Source organism: Triturus cristatus, chromosome 4_2 (assembly GCF_964204655.1).
Source record: "Triturus cristatus chromosome 4_2, aTriCri1.1, whole genome shotgun sequence".
Taxonomy (NCBI): Eukaryota; Metazoa; Chordata; class Amphibia; order Caudata; family Salamandridae; genus Triturus; species Triturus cristatus.
In genome coordinates this window covers 333,854,139-333,876,717 of record NC_140586.1, presented here as the reverse complement: position 1 = coordinate 333,876,717, position 22,579 = coordinate 333,854,139, and the positions used below count along the sequence as shown (strand labels likewise).

Here is a 22,579-nt window from a genome sequence, read left to right as displayed (position 1 = left end):
AAGGGGATGCCGGGACGACCTCCGCCACGACCTGCGCAGCAGGAGAATGGGGCGGGATCGGAGCCGGGGCGGCAAAAGAACGGCGCCGGCTCAACCTCCGATGAGGCAGCTGCCTGCGTGGAGAGACGAGGGGGACCCGAGGACGCATCCCGGCCCCTAGCCAGCCCCTGTGGCGCCGCCAGGGCCAGCAGCCGCCGGCGCCTGAGCGGCGTCAGCTTGGCTTAGGACAAGGCCGGCGCCTGCCCAGAGGACCGAGGGCGACTCGAGGACAAGCCACGAGTCCTGGCAACCTCCCACGACACCACAGGGGTTTGCAGCGAGGCAGAGGCGCCGTGGTCCGAAGGGGGTAATCCCCTCGTAGTGCCGCACCCCGACAACACCACATCCCCAAGGCCTGAAGCCGAACCTGTCGGCGCCGGAGCCACCGGCGACTCCGCAGAAGGCCCTGCACATGGCAAGGGATCCGCAGATGTCCCAGGAAGAGGAGGAGGAGCCAAGGAGGCCTGCAGGGCCGCATTATAGGCCTCCATTTGGGCTCTGGCCGCCCCCACGCCTGGAAACGGCGGGTAGGGTGGCAACGCACGAGGCCGCGCGACCCACGGAGAACCTGCACCCCACCACAGGGCGGGGACCAGGCCTCGGGGACAAGCTGCGACTCTTACAAACAGGCGAGCGACACCCTTGCGGCCTCGGAGAGGGACGATGTCGGAGACTGAAGCGGCGGTTCTTGAACCCTTCCGCGAGGGACGGACGCGGTCACGCCGCCGACCTGGGCATACGGGCCAAGAGGAGTTTCATCCGGCGCTCCTGCCGGGACTTCAGCTACATCTGCTGACAAGCCTCGCAGTCCGTGGAGTCATGGTGCTCACCCAAACACCACATACAAATGGGTTGAGGGTCCATCGCCAACATCTGGCGCGCGCAAGACGCGCACGTCTTGAAGCCCAAAGGCATTTGCACACTGTTCCCAAAAGGAAACCCAAGCATGAAAAGGCAGCCTGAAAACAGGCCAGGGACACAATCCGGATCCGCGTGACACGCGGAAAAGAAGGAAACTGACATCAGCACGCCGGGTGGGGATTATGTAACCTCGCGGACGTCACGCCCACGGAAGGTGGCGGGGCGGAGTCGCATGGTGCCGCCCCCCGGCGCACAGATGCTGGGACATGTTTTCTGGGTCCAGTCTCACGCCTGGGGATAATTCTACGTTAAGGAATCTGCGGCTACTAGTCTCTATCAGATGGCTGTTTTATACCACATGTGCATGTGAAATCGCATATCCTCTGGTTGCACAAAGCTCACTTGCAGGTTGTGCTTGCATGTTGGCAATCTGTTGTCCGGAAAAACCAAGCTTAATTGCACCCATGTCTGCCTGTTAAATCATGGACTCGAACCTTTTCCTCCATCGTTGTTGCAGATTACTGGCAACTAGGCCAGTGAAGAGGAAGTGGGAGGCCGGTCCAAGGATCAAGGGATACAGTAAATCATCCATCTGCTCTCCCCTTTACCCAGCCCCTACGTACTGCAGTTGTTTGAAAGTGTATGAGCAAAGAAGAGATGGTTGTCAAGAGAAAGTGTGAGTAGGGAAGTTGGGAAGTGTTGCAGCGGTAAAGAGGTGTTCCTGTTATATAAAACCTGTGTCAGAGGACCTAGTGACTTATGTTTAGGAGTTAAACTGGGAGGCAAATGTAGAAAGTTTCAGCATAGTAAAGTTTAGGGGTGATCACAGTTTCCAATAGCGCAGCATGTTGCTCTGAAAAAGGTCTATATTTGTCAGACATAAAATTAGGATGCTTGAACACCGTCCTTAAATATTGACATGCTTCTGTATAGCTAGCCTCCTACATACTTGGTGAAGACAGCAGAAGTTAATCGGTCTTTGAAGGAAGAGGAGCCTGATGAGTGGGGATGGAAAAGGTTTAATTCACCGAGCAGCATGGCCTTAACAAAATTCAGATTTCTGACGGCGTTTTCAACTGATGGCATTATATTGCTGGAGATGTAGCCCATGGAAACTGAAATCAATGAACAGAAAGCATGGGGAACACTTCAGGAGATGCAGAAGATGGTATGTTGTGAAATGCAGAGTCAAGGTGCATTTGTTAAAAGGCTGTTACTTAAACCAGTTTATATTTTGTTACATTTTCAAACAAAGTGGAAGGGCATACTTTTATTCGTTATGAGTTCCATACAGTACCACGTCACTTAGGGTACTTCAGAGTGCCAAGGAGTAACTGAGAAAAAGTTAGTTAAGGAAGACAGAACTCATAGGTGCAAGACTCAGGCCTGGTTCCTCAAATATTAAGTCATTACCCTAGGTGTAGCTGGTACTTGGTTGTACTCTGGTTAATATGCCCGTCAGATGTTTCTCTAACTGACATTAGCAAGATTCAGACTTGAGTAGAAGAGCCGACAGTCGATTCTAAACATCACCTGCCAACCTTCAGCTTCTTGGAGTGTCATCAGGTCGTATGAGCAGAGTTGACGGCAAGTTGATGGTTGGTACATACTTGGGAGTGACAGATCAGGAGGGAAGCAAGGACCTCTTCCAAAGGCTGCTTTGTGCATTATGCGGACAAGGTGACAAGTGCTTTTTAATGATGTATCGTGTGTGCTTTTTGTTCAAATGTGGTATTTCAGTTTGTGGTTTTGAAGGAAGTAATGTGGACTCTTGTTTTTTTGTCTGCTGCTTTGCATGAGAACTCTGCACAAGCATACCCAGAACTTTTTATCTATATACATGTGTATGTACATAGGTTTATGCCTCCTAATACAAGATTATAAATCTATATAGGTGTTTAAAAATAATTCGATTAAAAAAAGTAATGTACATAATGGTGTATGTATATTTCTGCATTATGTATAGGAATATATCTGGCCATGTATAAGTTATAACAAGTAACTATATATGGATATTAATGTGTTTGTTAATGCTTTGTGAAGCGATATGAATGTATAAAGTGTATATATGAATACATGTTTTATGTCTCTACAGATGTAAACAAGCATTTACAATGCAATAATTCTTGCAATTACATTGTTTTGAGCTATTGGCATTGAACATTTTATTGGTTTTTTCGTTTCCCCTTCGTGAAGCATTAATCAAGTAATGGCATTGTAAATGACAATGTCTTTTATCCATTGTTGTCCCCCGCACAGCTCATCAGCATGTGCCCGCCAGTTTGAGCTTGAAATGACACACTGCGTGAGTATTTTTCCAAAGTATGGGAGATTGCAGGCATTTATATTTGCTGCAGGCAATGTTTGTGCTAATATCAGGAAAATCAACTGTATAAACCGGCCCACAGGGAATAAACAAAGTACGCAAACCGTTAAAAAACAGGCCACGCACTGAACTGTCAGACCAGCCCATTGGGCACTGCGAGATTGCCCTGGGCCAATCCGAGCCTGTAAATACTTTCACTAGGAAAGAACCCGCACCTCTCCGTCACAAGTACGTACTCCCAGGTAGTGAGCACCAGTGAGTCAACATTTCCATGTCAAGCAGTACCTACTACCACACTGTTGTTGCATGCAACCCGTTTTCCCACTTATGCACTATTTTACTGAGATGGTTCTCTTGCCACAAGCGCTCTGGTACAGGGTGCCCAGCTAGCTTGAGGGTATGAATGCTTTCTATTAAATAAATATTGAGGAATGTATTTAATGAATAAGTAAACAACCGTTTTCTGCCAATTCTAGCACAGAAAGGAATCAGATTTGTGATCTCCACGGGCACCGTGGGAGGGGATTTGGGGCCAAAGTGCACACTGACTTGAAAACGTGCCAGTTCAAACATGTGCACACACCAACACACCTGAGTGCCGCTCGCCTCCATGTTACATGCCTGGTACAGTAAACAATTGCGATGTCAAAGTACCTTTCCCTAAGTTTGGGAAATTCATTGCAGAGATTCTTAAACAGCATACAAATTTGGACTTCGCCTAGCTATGAAAAGTGGGAGGTTGGAAAACGTGATAACCACCCCCCTACCCTCACATACAAACCATTGAACACAAAATACGTCTATGTGCATCAGAGCTCTAATATGCATACATATTGTCTGCAACTGGGTCACTTCTACTTAAGTGTGTAACTAGGTCACTCACAGATAGAGGAGTGTAGTGTTTGAGAGTTAAGAGACATTCTTGAGCGAATCCTGCAACTGGCTGTGCTTCATTGCTATAAAAAGAAAAACAGAAAACACCCCATATTTGGTTCTTAAATAATACAAGACTATTTAGAGTCCCTATTGTCAATCCTATGCAAGCTCAATGACCGCTCAGCAGCGATACCAGTTCCTCTATGGCGTGATTTCGGAGAGGATGTGTTGTTTTCTAGTGGGGTTATAATGTGTTCAGTCCCTGGAGGACGATTAAATCAGTTCGTTAAGGGTGTTTTGGTTCCAGGGAATCCTTCCCAGCATCTGTTCTAACTACAAAGCCGCATAAAGCATGCTCAGGATCGAGGGACAAAACAGCCCAGCGTGGTGCAGTCCAGGGTAGAGGGAGAACGCGAGCGCGTGCTGGCGAGAGAGCATGCAAGAGCGAGAGAGAGGGAGAGAGAGAGATGTTTACCAAGTCACAAAATGGTGACTAAAAACTTAACGGAGAGAACATTTTCTCTGTAGACAGTGAGATGTGTTTCTAAAAAAAGACGGGCTCACCTAACACTGGTTTGTTTTGAAGAGGCTTCTAACTGGGAACCGTAGGATAAACGGGAAGGGGTTGAATAAGGATTTACAGATTTAATGAAGAACAGCCACGTTTACAATCTGGAACAACGCTGTACTGCAGACTTTCTTATCTTTAGGGGGGGCCATCTGTTTCTAATTAGCATGGCCGTGCTAAGGTCATGCTAATTAGAAACAGATGGCCCCCCCTAAAGATAAGAAAGTGCTTCACGACAGCTGGGAAGCAGAGGACCCTGTCCGGATGGGCCGTCCAAAAGGGAGAAAGGGCAGTGACCAAAAAGCATAATTTTCAATGGGAAGCCAGCGTTTAGCATAAACGCTGACACGACCCAATGAAAATGATGGGCGGGGCTTCAAGTCCCCTTCTGATATCTCCTCTCTCACTATATGTCTCGTCGAGCGAGCAGCACATGCGCTGCAACGCTAGGCGAGACCTAAAAACAATTACATTGTCTTCCTTCCCCTCCACTCTCAGACTCATCCCAAACCTTTCAAAATTTAAGGGCAGACTCAATATACATGCTTTGAACACTCCACTCTTTGAGGCGCACATGCTTACCATAACAGTAACATCTCATCCTTCTTTACTAATCCTTTCCAATTAATCTATAGCTGTTCAAAACACTAGAGTAAATGCACGAAATCTTGAGAGCACAACTAATCATACAAGAAAAAGGAAGTACATTTCACTAATCTATTACCTATATACCTCTAACTTTGGGTTCCAGTGGAAAGGGGTACTCGCCGCAAAGCGCTTCAACACCTCATATGGGGTGGTAAGCGCTATATACTTATAATTTACAACTATAATTATAACTTTACAAGCAGAGACTCACCTTGCCATCTGAGGCAGTGTTGATGCGGTAGTGGTAAACCCTTCCTTCATAGCGGAGTGAGATGGATAGTTGGCCAGGGCTGCTCTCACTTTCCCGCACCAGAAAGCTGCCATTGATGAGGCTGCTTAATAAGTATTCAGCTGCACTGCGTGACACTGGTCCATGGTACCATGAGTGCTTTTCCAAGCTGTTAACTGGTGTGATATAGTTGCTGGGCACCCAACCCTGCCCATTCTTGGAACGTACTTCGCTCCACTCCCCATTCTGGTTGTAGCCCAACACTCGGAGCTTCTCTCCTGTGAGCATCGCAAAAGAAAAAAAAGCTGTAGTAAACATATGGAACTGAGTGCACAATGAACACACTGCTTCACCCTTTCTATCCTGTACACTCTGTAATACTGCACAACAATATTTATTTTTATATGACTCTGGCTTTGGACAATGCTTATCAAAGCAGCTTCAGCAGTCCGAACACATTCACAATCATTGGACCTTTCCATGGCTATCAATGAACCCCAAGTGTGAGTCTGTGTACTACCAATTTTCTTCTGATACTCAACTTCCTCAAGCAGAGAACAGTGCCTATAAAAGTTAGATGTTCAAAATAGCTAAATGTTAACTCACAGTAGCCTAAGCTTCAGAGGGGTCCAGCCCAGGGGGCCTGGAAGAGGGCTACAGTAACAGGTGGGTGTGTACTGTAAATCACATTAAGGAGAAACGGGGATTAAGACAGTAGTGAGAATGAGGGCTGGGAGAGCTTATAATGTAGACAACTAACATTAAAATGCAGGACAATGATGGAAAAAAGGTTAAAATCCGAGATTGCGACTTGGAAGAGATGCTGGAATTTTTTTTTTTAATCTTTCCAACAGTAGTGATACCTCAAAAATGACAGCCAAACGGACATACGGGGCCAAGAGTATCAGAACACATAACTGTGGTACCAGCACAGTGGATATCTTCGCAGAGACTGCCAAGATCTGTGGTGTTTAAAGAGCATGGCCAAAAAAGTCCACATGGAAAAGCATCACTACCCATATTTGGCAAAAGCTTCTAAGACTCTTAAAACCGATCCAGGTTTCCACAGTCAAAGTTCTTCTAATCCAAATGGAGTAGTGCCATACAGAGCCTTACCTTTGGTGATGCTGAGTGTGTTGTCCCCGCTAGCCACAAAGTCATAAAGGGCAACAAAGAGGTTGGGGTCGCTCTCTGTTGCCCCCAGCAAATTTTCCTTGGAGCTCCACCGGATAGCCTCTGTGAGGGCCTGTGGTTCCAATTCGCAGCCATAGGGATGGTGCAGAGCCTCTGGGATTAAAGAAAGAGAAGAAAAAGAAAAACCGATAAGGACGATGAAGCATGAGACATTGAGACAAAAGTGAAGTAATACCTGACTTTCCAACCAGAAACTGAAGAGTCTATTCATAATTGCCCTCACATTTCAGTCTATAAATGATTTGTTCCAAGACACCACCACCAAAAACTTGCAAAAACACCATCTAGGTGTTGGGACATCACAATGTTTGATACATTTAGAAAGGGAAAGAAAACTACAACATGCTTGCATCAACTAAGCTGTGAAACCACCCAATTTATCCTCAAGGGGCATTTGCCAGCTCAAAAATCGTAAAAATGAAGTGACATACACTAACCTACAATTCATTTACACCTACCAGGTGCTCCTCATAGCAAACGCTCATACAAAACCAACACTTGAGTTCCCCCTTCTTAAAAACCTGTGCCTCCAAGGAACAACTGGATATTCACTTAATTCGGAATGGCTTGGATATTGGTATGGCTAAGGAGCAGCTACTTCTGAAAACAATCCTTGCTTTCAAAACTGGAGAGTTTGGGCCTGGGCCCACAACAAACTAGCAGAAGTCTGACACGTTGGTATGCTTGGCATCCTAGATCCCATCAAATACATGTTGAGAAGTCTACCAGATTTTGGACTCAAATTAAAGCGGTAGATCTAAGAAACAGGAGTAGAATTATAGTACCCTCCTCCCACTGCTATCAACTTTACAGAGGAATCGCATGTTCATCCAGAAAACCACCAGGTGGTAGGAGAAGTATTAATTAATGTGGAGTTCATTCGTGCAAATCCATTACATGATAGCGTTGTGCCTGTGCAAGGTGAAAAAAAAAAAAAGTAGAAAACTCTGGCCACGGGAGGAACTGCATTGGTTACCAGTTGGGCAATGCAATATGTGCAAGGTTTTGACAATGACACATCAAGCCCTCCACAACAATTTGCCCATGTATTTAAATTAGTGTATCAAAGAATATAGACCAGGTAGGCCGCTGCACTCCAGTAACGCCGATCTACATCTTAGTCCCAGGTTTCAAAAAACAGTGCAGAGGGGCCTCCTCCTTTACTGTCAAGGTACCAGCGTGTGGAACCAGATGCCTGGGCACCTGAGATCTATTACGGAGGAATCGAAATTTAATAAAGAGCTGAAAACCTATTTATTCAAACTTAAGGGAGAGTAGGACTACTGCTGTACCCGGCTTCTACTTCCGTCTGATTGCCTAAGTGCCGGGACACTTCTAGAGTAGCCGTGCGCTTTTTAAGAACTTCATTCATTCATTCAGAAAAAGTCCAATTGCAAGATAACGAACATTCCAACTATATGCACTTCCTACACTGGTTGCTGACACAAGGAAAAAAATAGCTGTACTCAGCACTCCCCTGCAAAGAATTTAAACTCCTCTCAGTCTGAAGTCCTACAAATTTGCCCTCTGTAAATATTTTGGGTGTAAGAAAAGATTCTCTGAACTCGAATTAAAAACCTATACCGAATGACCTGCTTTGGGAAGTACTACAAAGCAAAAGTATGGCTTTTCAGAAAATTAGATATGCTGCACTCTGTAAGAAAAAAAAAAAAAAAAACAGTGGGCAGAGGAAGGGGAAAAGATGTGTACGGCACACTGACACAAGCAAAATACCTTCTCACCCCATTTCAATGCCAACTTCGAATGCATTGTCATTATGGTAGGGTACTGGAAGCAGGTACACCTCCTAGAAGTTGATTGAATATATCTTTCAAATTCAGGGCTGTGTGCATGTGGGCACCAGTTCGTTCCTCTAGAACCCAAAAAGAGGTGGCGTATTCCTGAGGGGAGACTGCCCAACAGTTCGGGGGAGCCCAAAAGCCTGCGTCAGATATAGATCAAATCAGCTCCTCTCCATAACAAGCATTGGCAAAGCCAATAGGCCTCGCCTTTGCAACCTATGGTTTTAGCAATGCGGCACAGCATTCCTGGATGCTGAACTGCATGGCCAAAGATTTTTTTTTTTTAATTAATAACCCTTTTGACATGGCGTGCAGGATCATTTTGTAGGTGCACACAACCATGCATGTGCATGCCTCGTGCCTACAAAATGACACAGCTGCCTTTTTTTGCCAACAATCCGAATTGGATCGTAACAAAAAAAATATATGTATATTTTTTTTTTATGAAAGCTTTCTGTTTTGGGGGGAAAGTGGGGGAAAGCAACCGTAGCAGTTGGGAGCAGCACTGGGGAGGGAAGCAACACGGGGGTGTTCAGGGTGGCAGAAGCAAAACAGGAAACAAGAGGCAGACAACACTTGACGCATGGGCGAGGGGTGGAAGCAAAGCAGGAAAGTGGGTGCAGGAGAAGCAGCAAAAGAGCATGGTGAGAGGATACAAACGAAATATCAAGCTGGTGGGGAGAAAGCACACAGCGAGAAGGCAATATATGGGAATTAGGGGAGAAGCACTACTGAGAGATAAGAACATGGAGTGAGGCGGAGGGGAGAGAGAAACACAGAAGGGAGACAGTGGATAAACAAATGCTCACTCAGAGTGCTTAAAAGGAAAGAAAAAAGCACAAAATCGAGCAAAGGAATGACCCTGTAATGTATCAATACTTCAAGGTCGGGACAGACACAAGAAGAGGAAGGAAAGCCCACACAAGCTAATGAACAAGAAGAAAGTAAACAAGTGTGACAAAGAAGGCAAACAATGGTAAGCAATAGGCGGGCTTCAAGTCCACTAAAAGCTAACACTATGTCTCGCAATGGACAGCGCAAATCTAAGGCGAAACTTAAAAACTCCAGACGTGGCAGGCAGAAAAAACGGTAGTTCAACTGTGCTTTGGTCGAATCTACCAGACAGCATAAGTAGCCTTGTTGCAAAGACATACTGTGGGCTTACCAAGCAAATACAGGGGCTCACAGCCCGCCCACAGTTTACCGTTTGCTGGCTTCACTGCTATTCTCATTTGTCTGCTTCTTATTCACGTACCAGCTTATCAATCTTGTGTTTGTCTCTCCCATGGAGCACCTCCTTTATACCATCTCTTTGACTGCCTGGCTTCTTTATAGAACAACTTTCTTTTTTTTTGCCTAACTAATCTATGAGAGTATGTGTTTTACAGCTATCACCCCCTGTGCACTTTCCTCCGTCTTTCATGTCAAAACTCTTGTGCTCATGTGCTTCTCCGCCTCCCACCCTGCCCCCGCGATACAAACTGCTCTCTTTCACTTGTGTTGCTTCTTCCTTACCACTTCCCAAACCCACTCCTGCAACCCTTTTCAAGTCGAAGCCTACCAGACAGCACAGTTTTCCGGTTTGCTAACGACATCTTAGGGACATTCAGAAAGCTTCTCTGGGAATGCATTCAGCCCGTTGCTTACCATTGGCTTTGTGGTTTCTAACTCACATCTACATGCTTTCTATTTGCTGGATTTATTTGTTTTAGGTTGTCCATCTTCAGGGTCCCTTCTCTTCCCAAAACCCTATTTACTGTATTCTTCCACCAGTACTGAATTTCTGCAAACCAGCCTTTAAATCTTGTTCTAATATTGTCACATTTGCTGTGCATTCAAAGACAGAAGTCAAATGCTAGGTTTTGTCTTCGAGAGAGCTTGGTTTTACTTTTCTTTCTCCGACTTTAAAGTGAGAGGATTTATGTGACAACCATGCCGGCTACTCGGGAGTGCTATATGATATTTTTTTTTCCCCAAGCAAAAAATAAATTTAAATGTCTGTAAATGAATTGTGTAGATATTACAGAACATGGAAAGTACAAATGAAGTACCTTTTTGGTAATTCTTGAAGTGCGGTGGAAACAATTTTTTTAATATGATCAAGATAGATCAATACCTAAATTGATGACATTTCCACACATTATCGTTTGTGCACTGCATACCGTTATTAGTAAAACTGCATGTCTGTGCAAATGTAATAATCATTTCAATTGAAGATGTGTGGTTTGTAATGATGTGTGCTACCACACCATGCATACTCCACTTTGTCCCACTCCACTCTACACCACTCCACGCCACTGCACTCTTCTCTGCATCACTCCACACTTTCACTCCACACTGCGTCACTGCACTCTACTCTGCACCGCTTCATTTGATGCCTCTCTACTCTACCCCACATTACTTTACTCTGCACCATGCACTCTACGCCACTGCACTCTCCTCTGAAACAATCTACTTAAGGCCACTGCACTCTAGGTCATTCTATTCCACTCTACGTCACTGCAACCCGGTGCCACTCCAGTCCACCCAATAACCATACACTCTACACCACTGCACTGTAAGCCACTATACTCTACTCCACCACTGCACTCTGCCACTCTAGACCTTTGAACTCCACTGTACTGTATGCCATTTCACTCTAGTCCACTCTACAACACTCCACTCTGATGCTCTACTCCACAAAACTACTCCACTCTATGCCACTCCACAACACTCTGCTCCACTATACACTACTTCATTCTACGATACTCTATGCATCTCCCTCTACACCACTCCATTCCACTTTACTCCACTGTTCTATAACACACTACTCCACTGCTCCACTCTATGCCATTCCACTCTCCTACATTTCTCGCCTCTATGACAATCTACTCCGTTCTATAACACTCCACTCCACAACACTCTTTATACCACTCCACTCTGCTCTACACCACTCCAAAACACTCTACGTCACTCAATTCTACTCCACTCTAAACCCTTCCACTCTACTCTCTCCACGGCAGTCTACACCACTCAACTTCATGCCACTCATGACATTCCACGCAACTCTACACTATTTCAGGCCACTCCATGCCACTTCATGACTCTACGCCACTCTGTAACACTCGACTCTACTCCAATTTACAGAACTCCACTCACTCTCCTTTACCCTACTAACTTTTTGCCATGCTGAACAGCAGCCACGCTGTGGTACAACACGGCTTAGGCATATTGGTAAAGCCATTACCTCTTGCATAGGTGAAACCTATTGGCTTTGCCACTGCTTGTTAACTTAAGGTGTTGCTGCGTTTTAAAACCGTGTTTTCACGCTACGTTTTCTGAAATTTCTGCTCAATAAAAATACACGGCACAGCCAACAGGACTAATAGGCTTTACCGATACGTCTTTTCCAAACAGAAAACAATAGCTTCGTCAGCCCTATCTACTCTATGCTTTTATCAGACTTGTGAGGTAAAAACTGAGAGCAGACATACGCAGATAGTGGATGTCAATGTAGGTTTTCAGCCAGATGCAAAGTAATGCTGTACGCTCAGGTGAATGGCATTTAATGTTTGATCTGGACGCTGGTTCACATTTGATTATTTGAAAAACTAGTCAATAACGATGTAATGCTAGGCTCTGCTCCCTCACCATGAACCTAGAGGGTGTTCCTTCCAAGGGAAGGTAGGCCAAATTTAAAATTCTGATACGAGGATTTGACAGAGATCGTAGCCCCCCAATTTAATAAATTCTTATTATAAAAAAAGTCTGTTCCTAGTTGCACATTTCGCTCTAAGAATCTTATCTCCCTTTTGAGCGAACATATTCCCATGTCATGAACTCTGCCGGCCTCCGTCTATGAGTTTATGTTGTTCATGTATTTTTAAGCGCACTTTCTTGCAATGAACCTAAACACCAAGTTATCAGAACAAAGAATTACTTCAGCAAAATTAAAACACGGGGATATTGTTGGAATCTTGGCAATATCAATTCAGTCGCCAATCCTTCCGAGGTCAGTACATTAACATTACATTCCTTAATAGCTGTGCTTAACAGCGCTTAAAGAGATGGCAGAAGAGCAACACGAAGCACTACAACAATCAATTATGATTAGCTGTAGCACTAATCGATACAATGACGTCCAGAAACATGAGCAAAACTGGATGCCCTTAATGATGCAACTTACCCGAGTACACGTTTGGGAAGCATCAGAATACTTTATCTCTGTACAGCGGTTAATACAATTCAAAACGCTATGCACCATATAAAGACCCTTTGACAGAGAAGGTCAGTGCTGAAATTATTTTATTGGAATCATAGATATCAAGGGGAACACCACCAAATACAATGTGCAACAATAACAAGAGAATGATACAGCGGTCAAATATGATCACGTGAATCCGACAAAAAAGAAAGGAGAGAAGGGGGCAGAGACTGTGTAACAGGAATCAAAGAAACAGATGAAGAGGGGGAGGGGTTGGGGAGGGAGAAAGAAAGAAGGGGGCAAGGCAGACGATGGCAGGGAGGATGGCTAAGGGGGTCAGTTTTCCCTTAGAAAGGAGGGCCAAATAAGGTGGACGTTGTCAGCCCTATCCATCAGGTTATAGATCACCTTCTCATAAGAGGCAGTCTTAAACATGGCGGTGAGTTAGGACCTGCGGAAAAGGCCAATGATGTAGGATACAGATTTGGGGTATTGCGAGGGCAGTGGTAAGTAGGCGGCGAGCATTGTGTGTTAACTGGGGGAGGTCAGCCAGGTCGTGCAGGAGAAGCAGCTGACTCAATAGTGGGGTGGACATATCTATGGTCTCCAAAGTGGACCTCACTGCAGCCCAGAAAGGGCGGACCGACAGGGTCTGAATATCCAAGGAATCTGGTCTTATCGTACATTCACAAAATCCAGGAGTCCGCGGGTCTCTTACTCAAAAAAGTAAAAACTGACTGATAGAGCACAACGGAACATGAAACTATAAAGGGAGTCCTCTTAAAGAGGACAGGATCCCATCACCCATCGAGGTGGCATGCTTCATCATTTGGGATCTCCTCTTAACTGCAACCTAGTGCAGTTAAGGAGCTACAACTCTTTGTAAGTGTCAAGAGGAGGAGCTCGCGGATGTTTTAAGATGTTAAACAGAGGGCTAGATCTCCTAAAGATCGATGAAGCTACTTGTAGTGTGGTGAAAAAATATATAGTGCAGTGTCTATAGAGTGTGTGTTAAAATTGACTACCAAGAGAAAAATATGTTTATTGGATATCTCTGGGTGTCAAGGTTAAAAGCAGTAAAGGCGCGGTCTGAGCAAATGAGCGAACGCGCTAGTGAAAATTGAGGTCTACATGTTTCAGCCCAAGCAGGCAAAGAAGTTGCAGTACCCGACTTCGATAAGATCATTCGAGCATTCATATCTTTGATATACTGCTTCATTATTATCTCCTCATTCTAAGACCGGGATTACATTTCCCATGATTATTATACCAGATGCTCTGGCTTTTACATAGTACTCGACTTAGACCAACCTTATTTACCTGATTGGGCAGTCGCGTCTTCGGGACGCTGCTCGTTCACCCTACAGGACCGTGACTACATTTCCCATGGTTCTTTCTCCAGACGTTCTTGCGCGAACTCACGGTAATGGACAACTCTATCTGAGGTCATGTGACACGCCACTCTCCAGGACCGTGACTACATTTCCCATGGTCCCTTCACCAGACGTTCTTGCGTGAACAGAGTAATGGACAACCATATCTGACGTCATGTGACGCGCTAACACATCTATCGCAGGTGAGGCTACTTCCTTATTCACATAAATAACGCTCACGTGCCTGTCCATTTACCGCTGGGAGCAACCAGGAAGGACGCCGGGGTAACGACGGACAGGTAAGCGGCAGCGGCTTGCTAGCTAATTTTGTCTCCGCACATGGAGTTGCATATAGACCTCACCGCGACTCATGCTGGTACAACATAGCCATCGTGAGCAGCCCCTGCCCTCACTTGCTGTTCCATTTCTCTTTAACTGCCTACACCACTGGCTTTGCTAAGTGAGCCAGAGTTGGTTCCAGGATGTTTGTATCAATTGCGGTCTATGATAAGACCTACATACTTTGGGAAAAATCACCAACCCGTTTTTAGTGAATGGGTAGTACCATATTCTTACCCTCCATAACTGCAGCCCCCGTTTCCAACGGCCATGTGTGTTGTAATGACCATCGACACGGTCGAATGAAGGCTGCTACTTACCATTTTCCACATGACAGCCCCTCTTAAGTAACTTCTTTTTATTTTTTCGTCTCCACACTGGTGGTGCCACTTTATGGTACCTCCATCTTAGAACTACATGCTCGTGCAGTACTAGTTTTTTTATTTTTTCTTTCACAGAGCGTTGCCCCACACCCTGAGTTGTTACCAGGAGCGGCGGGCGGTATCCTCGACTTCATGCGGGTAAGAAGGTTAATTGTAGACCTTTCTTATGACAGTATTTTAATAAGACAGTATGGTAAACTGATTGATGACAATTTGCACTTTGTGAATATGTGCCTTTTTTTCTCTATTTTCAACAGGTGATTTGCACGTATCCCTGTAGTTGTATCTACAAATAAGCACACAGGTATACGAGTTGGTTGTATCGTTCCTTTTATATTTATATTGTGGTAATCTCCACTTTCTCGTTTTTTGTTGCAGTAGTAATACACTTTGGTCCTGAAGAAAGCCATGATCACATTCTTTGATCATATTTGGCTGAAACATGTAGACCTCAATTTTCACTAGCGCGTTCGCTCATTTGCTCAGACCTTTACTGCTTTTAACCTTGACAACCAGAGATATCCAATAAACATATTTTTCTCTATGTAGTCAATTTTACCACACACTTTATAGACACTGCACCATATATTTTTACATATGGCCATGTCTGAACTGGGGTGGCAGAGTGGGCTAAAGAACGGTGATGGATTAAACCCAGATCAGTTGACTGGGGGTGAGTGCTTGCAATGTTCAACACTCCGTCCATCATTTCCTTTGGTTTTTGCTTTGTTCGCCATAAGTTGGCAGGGTATGCTCAGACGTGAGTCCCTTGCTCACTTTGCCACTGGATTCAAGCAAGCCTGGCTGAAGACGGCTGAAATGCCAGAAACCGGTCCTAGGAAGCTTGTTTCCGGTCCAGGGAAGACATGGCTAGGCAGTTCGGGCTGGACTGTTCCCATGAGGCACAGGGTCAGACTGATTTACATATGGCCATGTCTGAACTGGGGTGGCAGAGTGGGCTAAAGAACGGTGATGGATTAAACCCAGATCAGTTGACTGGGGGTGAGTGCTTGCAATGTTCAACACTCCGTCCATCATTTCCTTTGGTTTTTGCCATATATTTTTTCACCACACTTCAAGTAGCTTCATCGATCTTTAGGAGATCTAGCCCTCTGTTTAACATCTTAAAACATCCGCCAGCTCCTCCTCTTGACACTCACAAGGAGTAGTAGCTCCTTAACTGCAGTAGGTTGCAGTTAAGAGGAGATCCCAAATGATGAAGCATGCCACCGCGGTGGGTGATGGGATCCTGTCCTCTTTAAGAGGACTCCCTTTATATTTTCATGTTCCGTTGTGCTCTATCAGTCAGTTTTTACTTTTTTGAATAAGAGACCCGCGGACTCCTGGAATTTGTGAATTTAGTAGTACGGGGACTTGTACGCGCTAGTCTGTAAATCTCCCTCAGACCCATAAACCCACCTGGTTTTGTGATACTTATCGTACATTCCCCAATACAACACTAAATCACACAATGCTAAACTAGACCTCCAATCCAATTTCAGTGGGAAGAAGCACAGCAAAACAACATTATGGTTTTAGAATGACAACTCTGGAATATTCTGAATCTACTTGAGAAGTAACTAACCAGCTAGCACTCATGAGAGCTCTCAAGATTATATCAGTTCATGGAGGCCCTTGATAGCCATCAGCCAAAGATCACGGTGGCCGCATCCTCCTGAAAAAGGAATGAACCCTTTCATCTTCACAAAGGAACATCTTTACTTGAATCAGTCATGGCTAAAAAGTGACACCACTGAGATGTTGATCTACAGTAAGGCGAACTAACCAATTAAATTGTAAAGACTCAAGCCCAGACAAGTTACTGGAAGCAGATATGCTGGAAGCAAACAGTGACAGACCAGTCCCGATGAGGTACAGTCAATTATATCCTACCTTGATTATCAAGATCATGTTGGGGAAATCCACAAATAAACTTGAGAAAGGCCGTGCAGCAGGTAGGGTGATCCAATTGAGTGGAAAAACAACTCACTTCCAACTGGTCTTTATTCTCCATGATTTGCTGTGCTAAGAGACGCTCCCAGTAGCACTACAGAAAACAAACTACTCATGTGACTAAGTCATTCACAAGAAAGTTTTTGGCAGTCTTGAGACAGTAAGTGGTAATTAAGGAACCAGGGATATGTGCTGATGGCATCAGAACCACACATATAACTCTGTTCCCCTTTTGTGGGACAAAAGACATTTTGGAGTTGCTCCGTAAGCATTTTGCATTTACAACACTTCGTGACTCACTAGACTCCAAAGCCAGCATGGATGGCTGTTTAAGTTAAATTGTATATTGTAAAATAATGACTTAAGCACCAAGACTCTAAAATAGTTTCCAACATCAAGGCCTCACACAAGTCAGGAGGTACTGAATGTTTGGTCATTCTAGAATGAATCAGAACTTTTTTTTCCATGAAGCAGGTGCACTTGTAGGGTTTACAGTATTGATAAAGAGAACAAACAAGCCACAAGCATCTCTGCCAGCATGACCTTCAGCAATACGAGAGTCATGAGTTGGATTGTGAAATGTAGCCGTACACACAAAAAGTTCGTCATATGGATAGTACATTTTGTAAACTTGGCTCTTAAATGCATTCAATTTACACTGTATGGGGACAGATCTTTCAAATGACCAGGAGAAAGAGAACTGGCAGTGCTGGCTACATAGTGTAAGGCCAATGGGGACAAACAGGTCCCTCCCATGCACCGAAGACTAAGAGCCTCCGAGTTACTGCAGGCAGAGTACCTTTTAGTGCAGTGCTGGGAAGTGAATCTCTCTCAAGTGGATAAACCAGTGCTTAATTTCAGCGCAGAGGCGAACTTAGAAGCCCACCACGATCACTTCCAAATGTTCGGGTTGCCAAACCACAAGATGGCCAGTCTTCACTTCTCTTATATCCAACAACGTTTCTGCATATCTCACTCTTACGGGTTCTTTTGTCATGTCTGCTTCTTGACCTTTTCATTGCTTCGCAGTTTCACTCATCCTTATTTCTCCCTTTTCTGCCTTTCGTCATCTTGTTCTGGGTCAAAGTCAGATGCAGAAAAATAGATTCCAGTCCTCAGATAGGAGTGCCTCGGACGACCAATTACACTCACCACAACAAATTAAACACTGGGAAAGACTCAACACCCTAAATATGTATATGATGGATGCTGGGTTAAAGACAGTCTTTCAAGCCAAAAACCCGGCATACACAAAAGGCCATGTTTGAAAGCAGTTACCATGAACTTGACTGACCCAATATTCTGATCCAATTGAAGCTGTGGCGCCCTCACTGGAGCAAACACATGGAGAAACTTAATTAAATATCTCTTAAGAGCCGCGTAGGACAACAAGATGAGCTTAGAAGTATCTCTCCAAGGCTCTTGAGCTTTAAATTAACTCAAATAGCCTTACACTTTAATAATTTTAGGGGTTAGTTACAGAAAGGATGAAGACTTCAAACAGTGGATTTCTTGATCTTTTTAGCTTTAGTAATGGAGGCTAATTCACTTTTGCACTAGTTACTGGCAGACTCCTTTCTGATGGCCACTACCAGTAATTGTATGGAAGAAGTGTATCGTTTACCAAATCAGCTGAAATTATGCATCTGCATTTGGCACATGTAAACCCCTTAATGCAAACATTATCTGTCTGTACATGGCCATTGATCAAAGACGGGTTATTTATAACAGCAACATTTGAACTCGTGCACTGCAATACTGTTTTGAACAACAATCTTTTCTGAGGACTTGAAATCGCCAGTTAGGAGACTATGACCGCTATCCACCTTAATTGGCTGTGGAAATGGCAGAGCGCGCCAGGTTCTCTGAATTTCCAGGTTATGTGGCAAAGAAAAATTTGAAAAAGTAGAGCCGAGGAGACCATGACAGATGGATCCAAGGAAACCTTGGCTCCAAATGGTCACTACTAGGCTTTGGCGGTGAACTCTGCCTGCTGAGTTTTCAGTACTCCGGGGAGGACTCAGTTTCAGGGAGCGGAGGTTGATCCTCGCTCGAGCAAGGAAAATCCCATGCTAGAATACCTCCCAGCGAGATTTCTCAACGTGGATGGTCGTGACCGCTCGCGTTGAGAAGTCATCCGTTCGCATTGAGGAAGCTGCCACTCGAGTCGAAAATCTACTCGAGTGGCAGAAAGAAGCAGCGCCCTCTTGTGCAACGTATGGTGCCATTTGCACTGATTTTTCAGTGCGAGACAAACAACAGGTGCTAAAAAACAGCGAAAACTGCATGACCTACTGCACTACTCTGCTTGCAGGACTCCACATAGCGTGGCCGAGTTCTTTGGCTACTTCACGAATCTCCGCCCAGGCCTAGTCACTACCCAGTTGCCAAAAGTGCAAGGAGACCACTACAAGGAAAACTTGACAAGCATTCCTTCTACAGAGGTGTTGTGCTACTTAAAGAGTAGGAGTTCAAGAGGAGTGCAACCACTCACCTTGTTGGTTCAACTCAAGGTTTTCTTTAGAGTATGGATGAGATTTTGTTCTCTCTCAATGCATTTGGTTTTCAGAGAAATCCTTGGTGTTTATGGCCTTGAATGCACAAAGGGTGTGGGAAGGCAGGTAGGTAGGTACCCGACAGAAAATCATAAGAACCTTGTACGCGAGAGACAAGGTCAGTGTTGAAGTGCACAATGAAGCCATCTTGTCCTAAGTGTATTGGTTGAAGAGCGAAGACTTGCACCATGTCAGCTTTCCTCATACATGCAGATGACAAACTCTTGGCAAGTGTTACACAACAAACAAATGCCCTTCAAATCAAAGCCTGTGATTACCCCCTATGCCATGTATCTCAGAGAAGGAATGGGAATTGTTTAGAGAGCTTTTACAAATGGAGTAAGTCATCTATGCACAGCAAAGAAAGACTTTTTTGGTAAATCACTTTGCTACTATTTTGCTACTCTGGAGCCTCCAATCCATTCACAGGTCTAGAGAATGTGTGGTGGCCACCGTTCATCTTGTGCACATATTCTGGTTGATAACTACTAAGTGTATGCTAGTGCATCGCGTTGATAGAGCTCATTTTATCCACAAAGTACCTAAACTTTGGATATATTCCACATTAATTACGCCAGTTCAAGTACACTAACCTCAATAGTTAGTGCAGTCTGATGGGCAAATACATTTGGGAATTATATTAAACTAGATAACCGCCACACTAGTCAGTTTAACTCACTATAATTAAGCAAATATTCCCATCTGAAAAAAAGGAGTACTAGACATACTGAAGTCCACCCAATCTTCCCCCTTGCAGTGCTCTAGACACCCTCTAATCTGCCGATCTAGACAGCCCCTGTGGCAAAAACAGATCACTAAGCGGCAGGGGCTGGAGCATTCATCAGGCTGTGCAACAAGTTGCGTACCTCCAGAGAAGGAAGCCTGGAGGCCCTTTTGTGGCAGGAAATCTCAGCCGGTCAGTTTGGTAGATCATACCGGTGTTATTTTCAAGACTCTCTAAAACTCCTGTTTGCAGAAGAAATCTGGAGCTCAAATCCATCGCAGCAGGCACTTAAAATACACATCAAAAGAAACGTTCGCCTCTGGTCTTTCCACTCGGATAGAGCCCAACTGGCACAACGTAAGCACGCCTGGTCAATCGTATCAGGGTTTAAGCCAGGGACCGTGGCACCCCATTTGTCATGTACCTATTCAGTGCTGTGGAAAAAAAGATTTTTGGCCCTCAGAATGGGTGAATGGCCATTCCTGTATCACTTGCCAAGTTGGCGCCACACAAATACCAACATAATGTGCAGGGGGTGTGGGAGTAGCAAGGAAACAATCGAGCATGTGGTATGTCTTTGTCCTGCACTCCTTGACGATCAAAAGATCTTGCTGAAGAGCGAATGGAACAAACTTGGCACATGTCGACAAGCTATCCTTACATCAATGAACCCAGATAACCCACTGCTTAACATCCGGTTCACCAAGTTCGTCACAAGAACAGTAAAAAGATTTATAAACAGTGAGAGCCAGCAAGCCAACAACTGTTAATCATGGGAAACATCCTTTACCACGCAACCATTACAACGCGGTATGGTTACATCGTGGTTTTAACAACGCAAGTCGTTACACCGACTTGCACTGGAGGGCGCTGTAGGATAAGGAATAGTGTGAATTACTTTCCAACACCTTCCCTACTGTACGTAGACTGGAGTTGGAATAGTAATTCACACTATTCCTATGTCCAGCGCCCTCCAACGCAAGTGGATGTAACGACTTGCGTTGTTAAAACCGCGATGTAACATAGCGCATTGTAATGGTACGTGTTGTTACATCATACATCCGTTAATCATAATAGGGAGGATTAAGTCCAATGTTGTTTTGTTGATTTACTCACCCCTCTGTACAACTCAACAGCAGTTGATTCCAGCCTTTTGCACATGGACTATTTTGCTTTCTTGTGTGTCCCTGGAACCTTTAAATTATTGTATGTAGGGATTTTACCTTATAAACAGAATTGCACTATTAGTGGTATTAGTCATCAACTCCTCATGAACTAATGTCTTGTCCAGTGGCCTCAGCAGGCGCCAAATCAGAACGAACAACCACGGCTCTTAACTGTTTCTTAATCGTTTCTTTAAAAGTTTGTCTAGATGAAGTTAATATTTTACTATTATGAACACATATAGACTTCCAGGTCTTTTAATTATTTATTGATGAACTTTACATTTTCCTATTTTTGATGTGACGGTACAAATGCACTAAATTGATGCATTTGGGTGGAGTCTAAAAAACTAAGAGGAAACAATGTAAGCAAAACCCAGGACTAAGATAACGCCCGTCTTCTGTTCTACGTGTAAATATTTTAGCAATTATTCGACATACTTTTTTATTAGTGATGCATGTTCACCATTCTAATTATTTTTATAAATCAAACAATAAAGTATTCTCTCACCTGATATCCACGAGCCCTTGATTGTAACAGGGGTGAGACATATACATCATTTGGTTTGTGATTCCAGTACCTTCTTCAGGGAAACATTTTAATCCCAGAGTCGTAATTGTGACATTTAACTAGACATCACTCGAAAGCCCAACTAGTTGGCTGCTTATTATAATGAGGTGAACTGTAGTTTTAACTGCCACTAACCAATCCTTGTAAGAGGAATTGATATCTTAGTAGAAAGCAAAAAGCATCAGGACTTGAAATCGCCCTCCCGAGGCGTCCCAATTAAAAATGGTGGTTAGAAAAATGTCTTGGCGTAAATTTTGACTAAAGCACAACATAAAGGTTATATAAAAATCTTTTCCCCAAGTTAAGAAGAAATATTAATCTGTATGGATTGGTGAGGCTTTCAATTATAATAAGAATCTCCAAGACTTAAATAGCTAGTCTTTCCAGCTGCGGATAACTATGTTATTGTCTTTGCACAGTGAATACAGTATGTTTTCATAAGTTTCTTTCAAAAGATTTTACATATTTATATACATATCATAGCAAATGAAGCACGGGTGGATGGATCAGTGACTCTTAAGCCCCCTTAGTGTAGACAATATTTTCCCTGTTCGCTTTCAACGGCTGATGTATGGATAGTAAAATGTATATCAGTGGATGGGCAACTGTTTCTCAAAATTGTACAATGCTAATAAACGGTCAGCAGCAGAGAAGCAAAAAGTCTCACACCTGCAGACATACAACTGCATTACAGCTGTTAAACAAGCATCGGCAAAGACAATAGGTCTCAGCAATGCCCGAGCTATTGGCATTGTCAATGTGAATGTATTTTAGCTGTAGTTACCCCCATAA

The 22,579-nt window shown here is 44.2% G+C and overlaps 1 protein-coding gene across 3 annotated transcripts in view; it reads right to left on the bottom strand.

Moving 5' to 3' along the window:
- The window catches only part of ABL2 (ABL proto-oncogene 2, non-receptor tyrosine kinase), a 380,773-nt gene that overhangs the window by 152,304 nt on the left and 205,890 nt on the right, over nucleotides 1-22,579 (bottom strand). For all 3 annotated transcript variants that reach the window (XM_085601714.1, XM_085601716.1, XM_085601715.1), the window contains exons 2-3: nucleotides 6,664-6,834; nucleotides 5,530-5,825 (exon numbers count right to left, since the gene is read on the bottom strand). In XM_085601714.1, coding sequence (XP_085457840.1) covers nucleotides 5,530-5,825; nucleotides 6,664-6,834 — 467 coding nt within the window. The remainder of the gene's footprint in view (nucleotides 1-5,529; nucleotides 5,826-6,663; nucleotides 6,835-22,579) is intronic.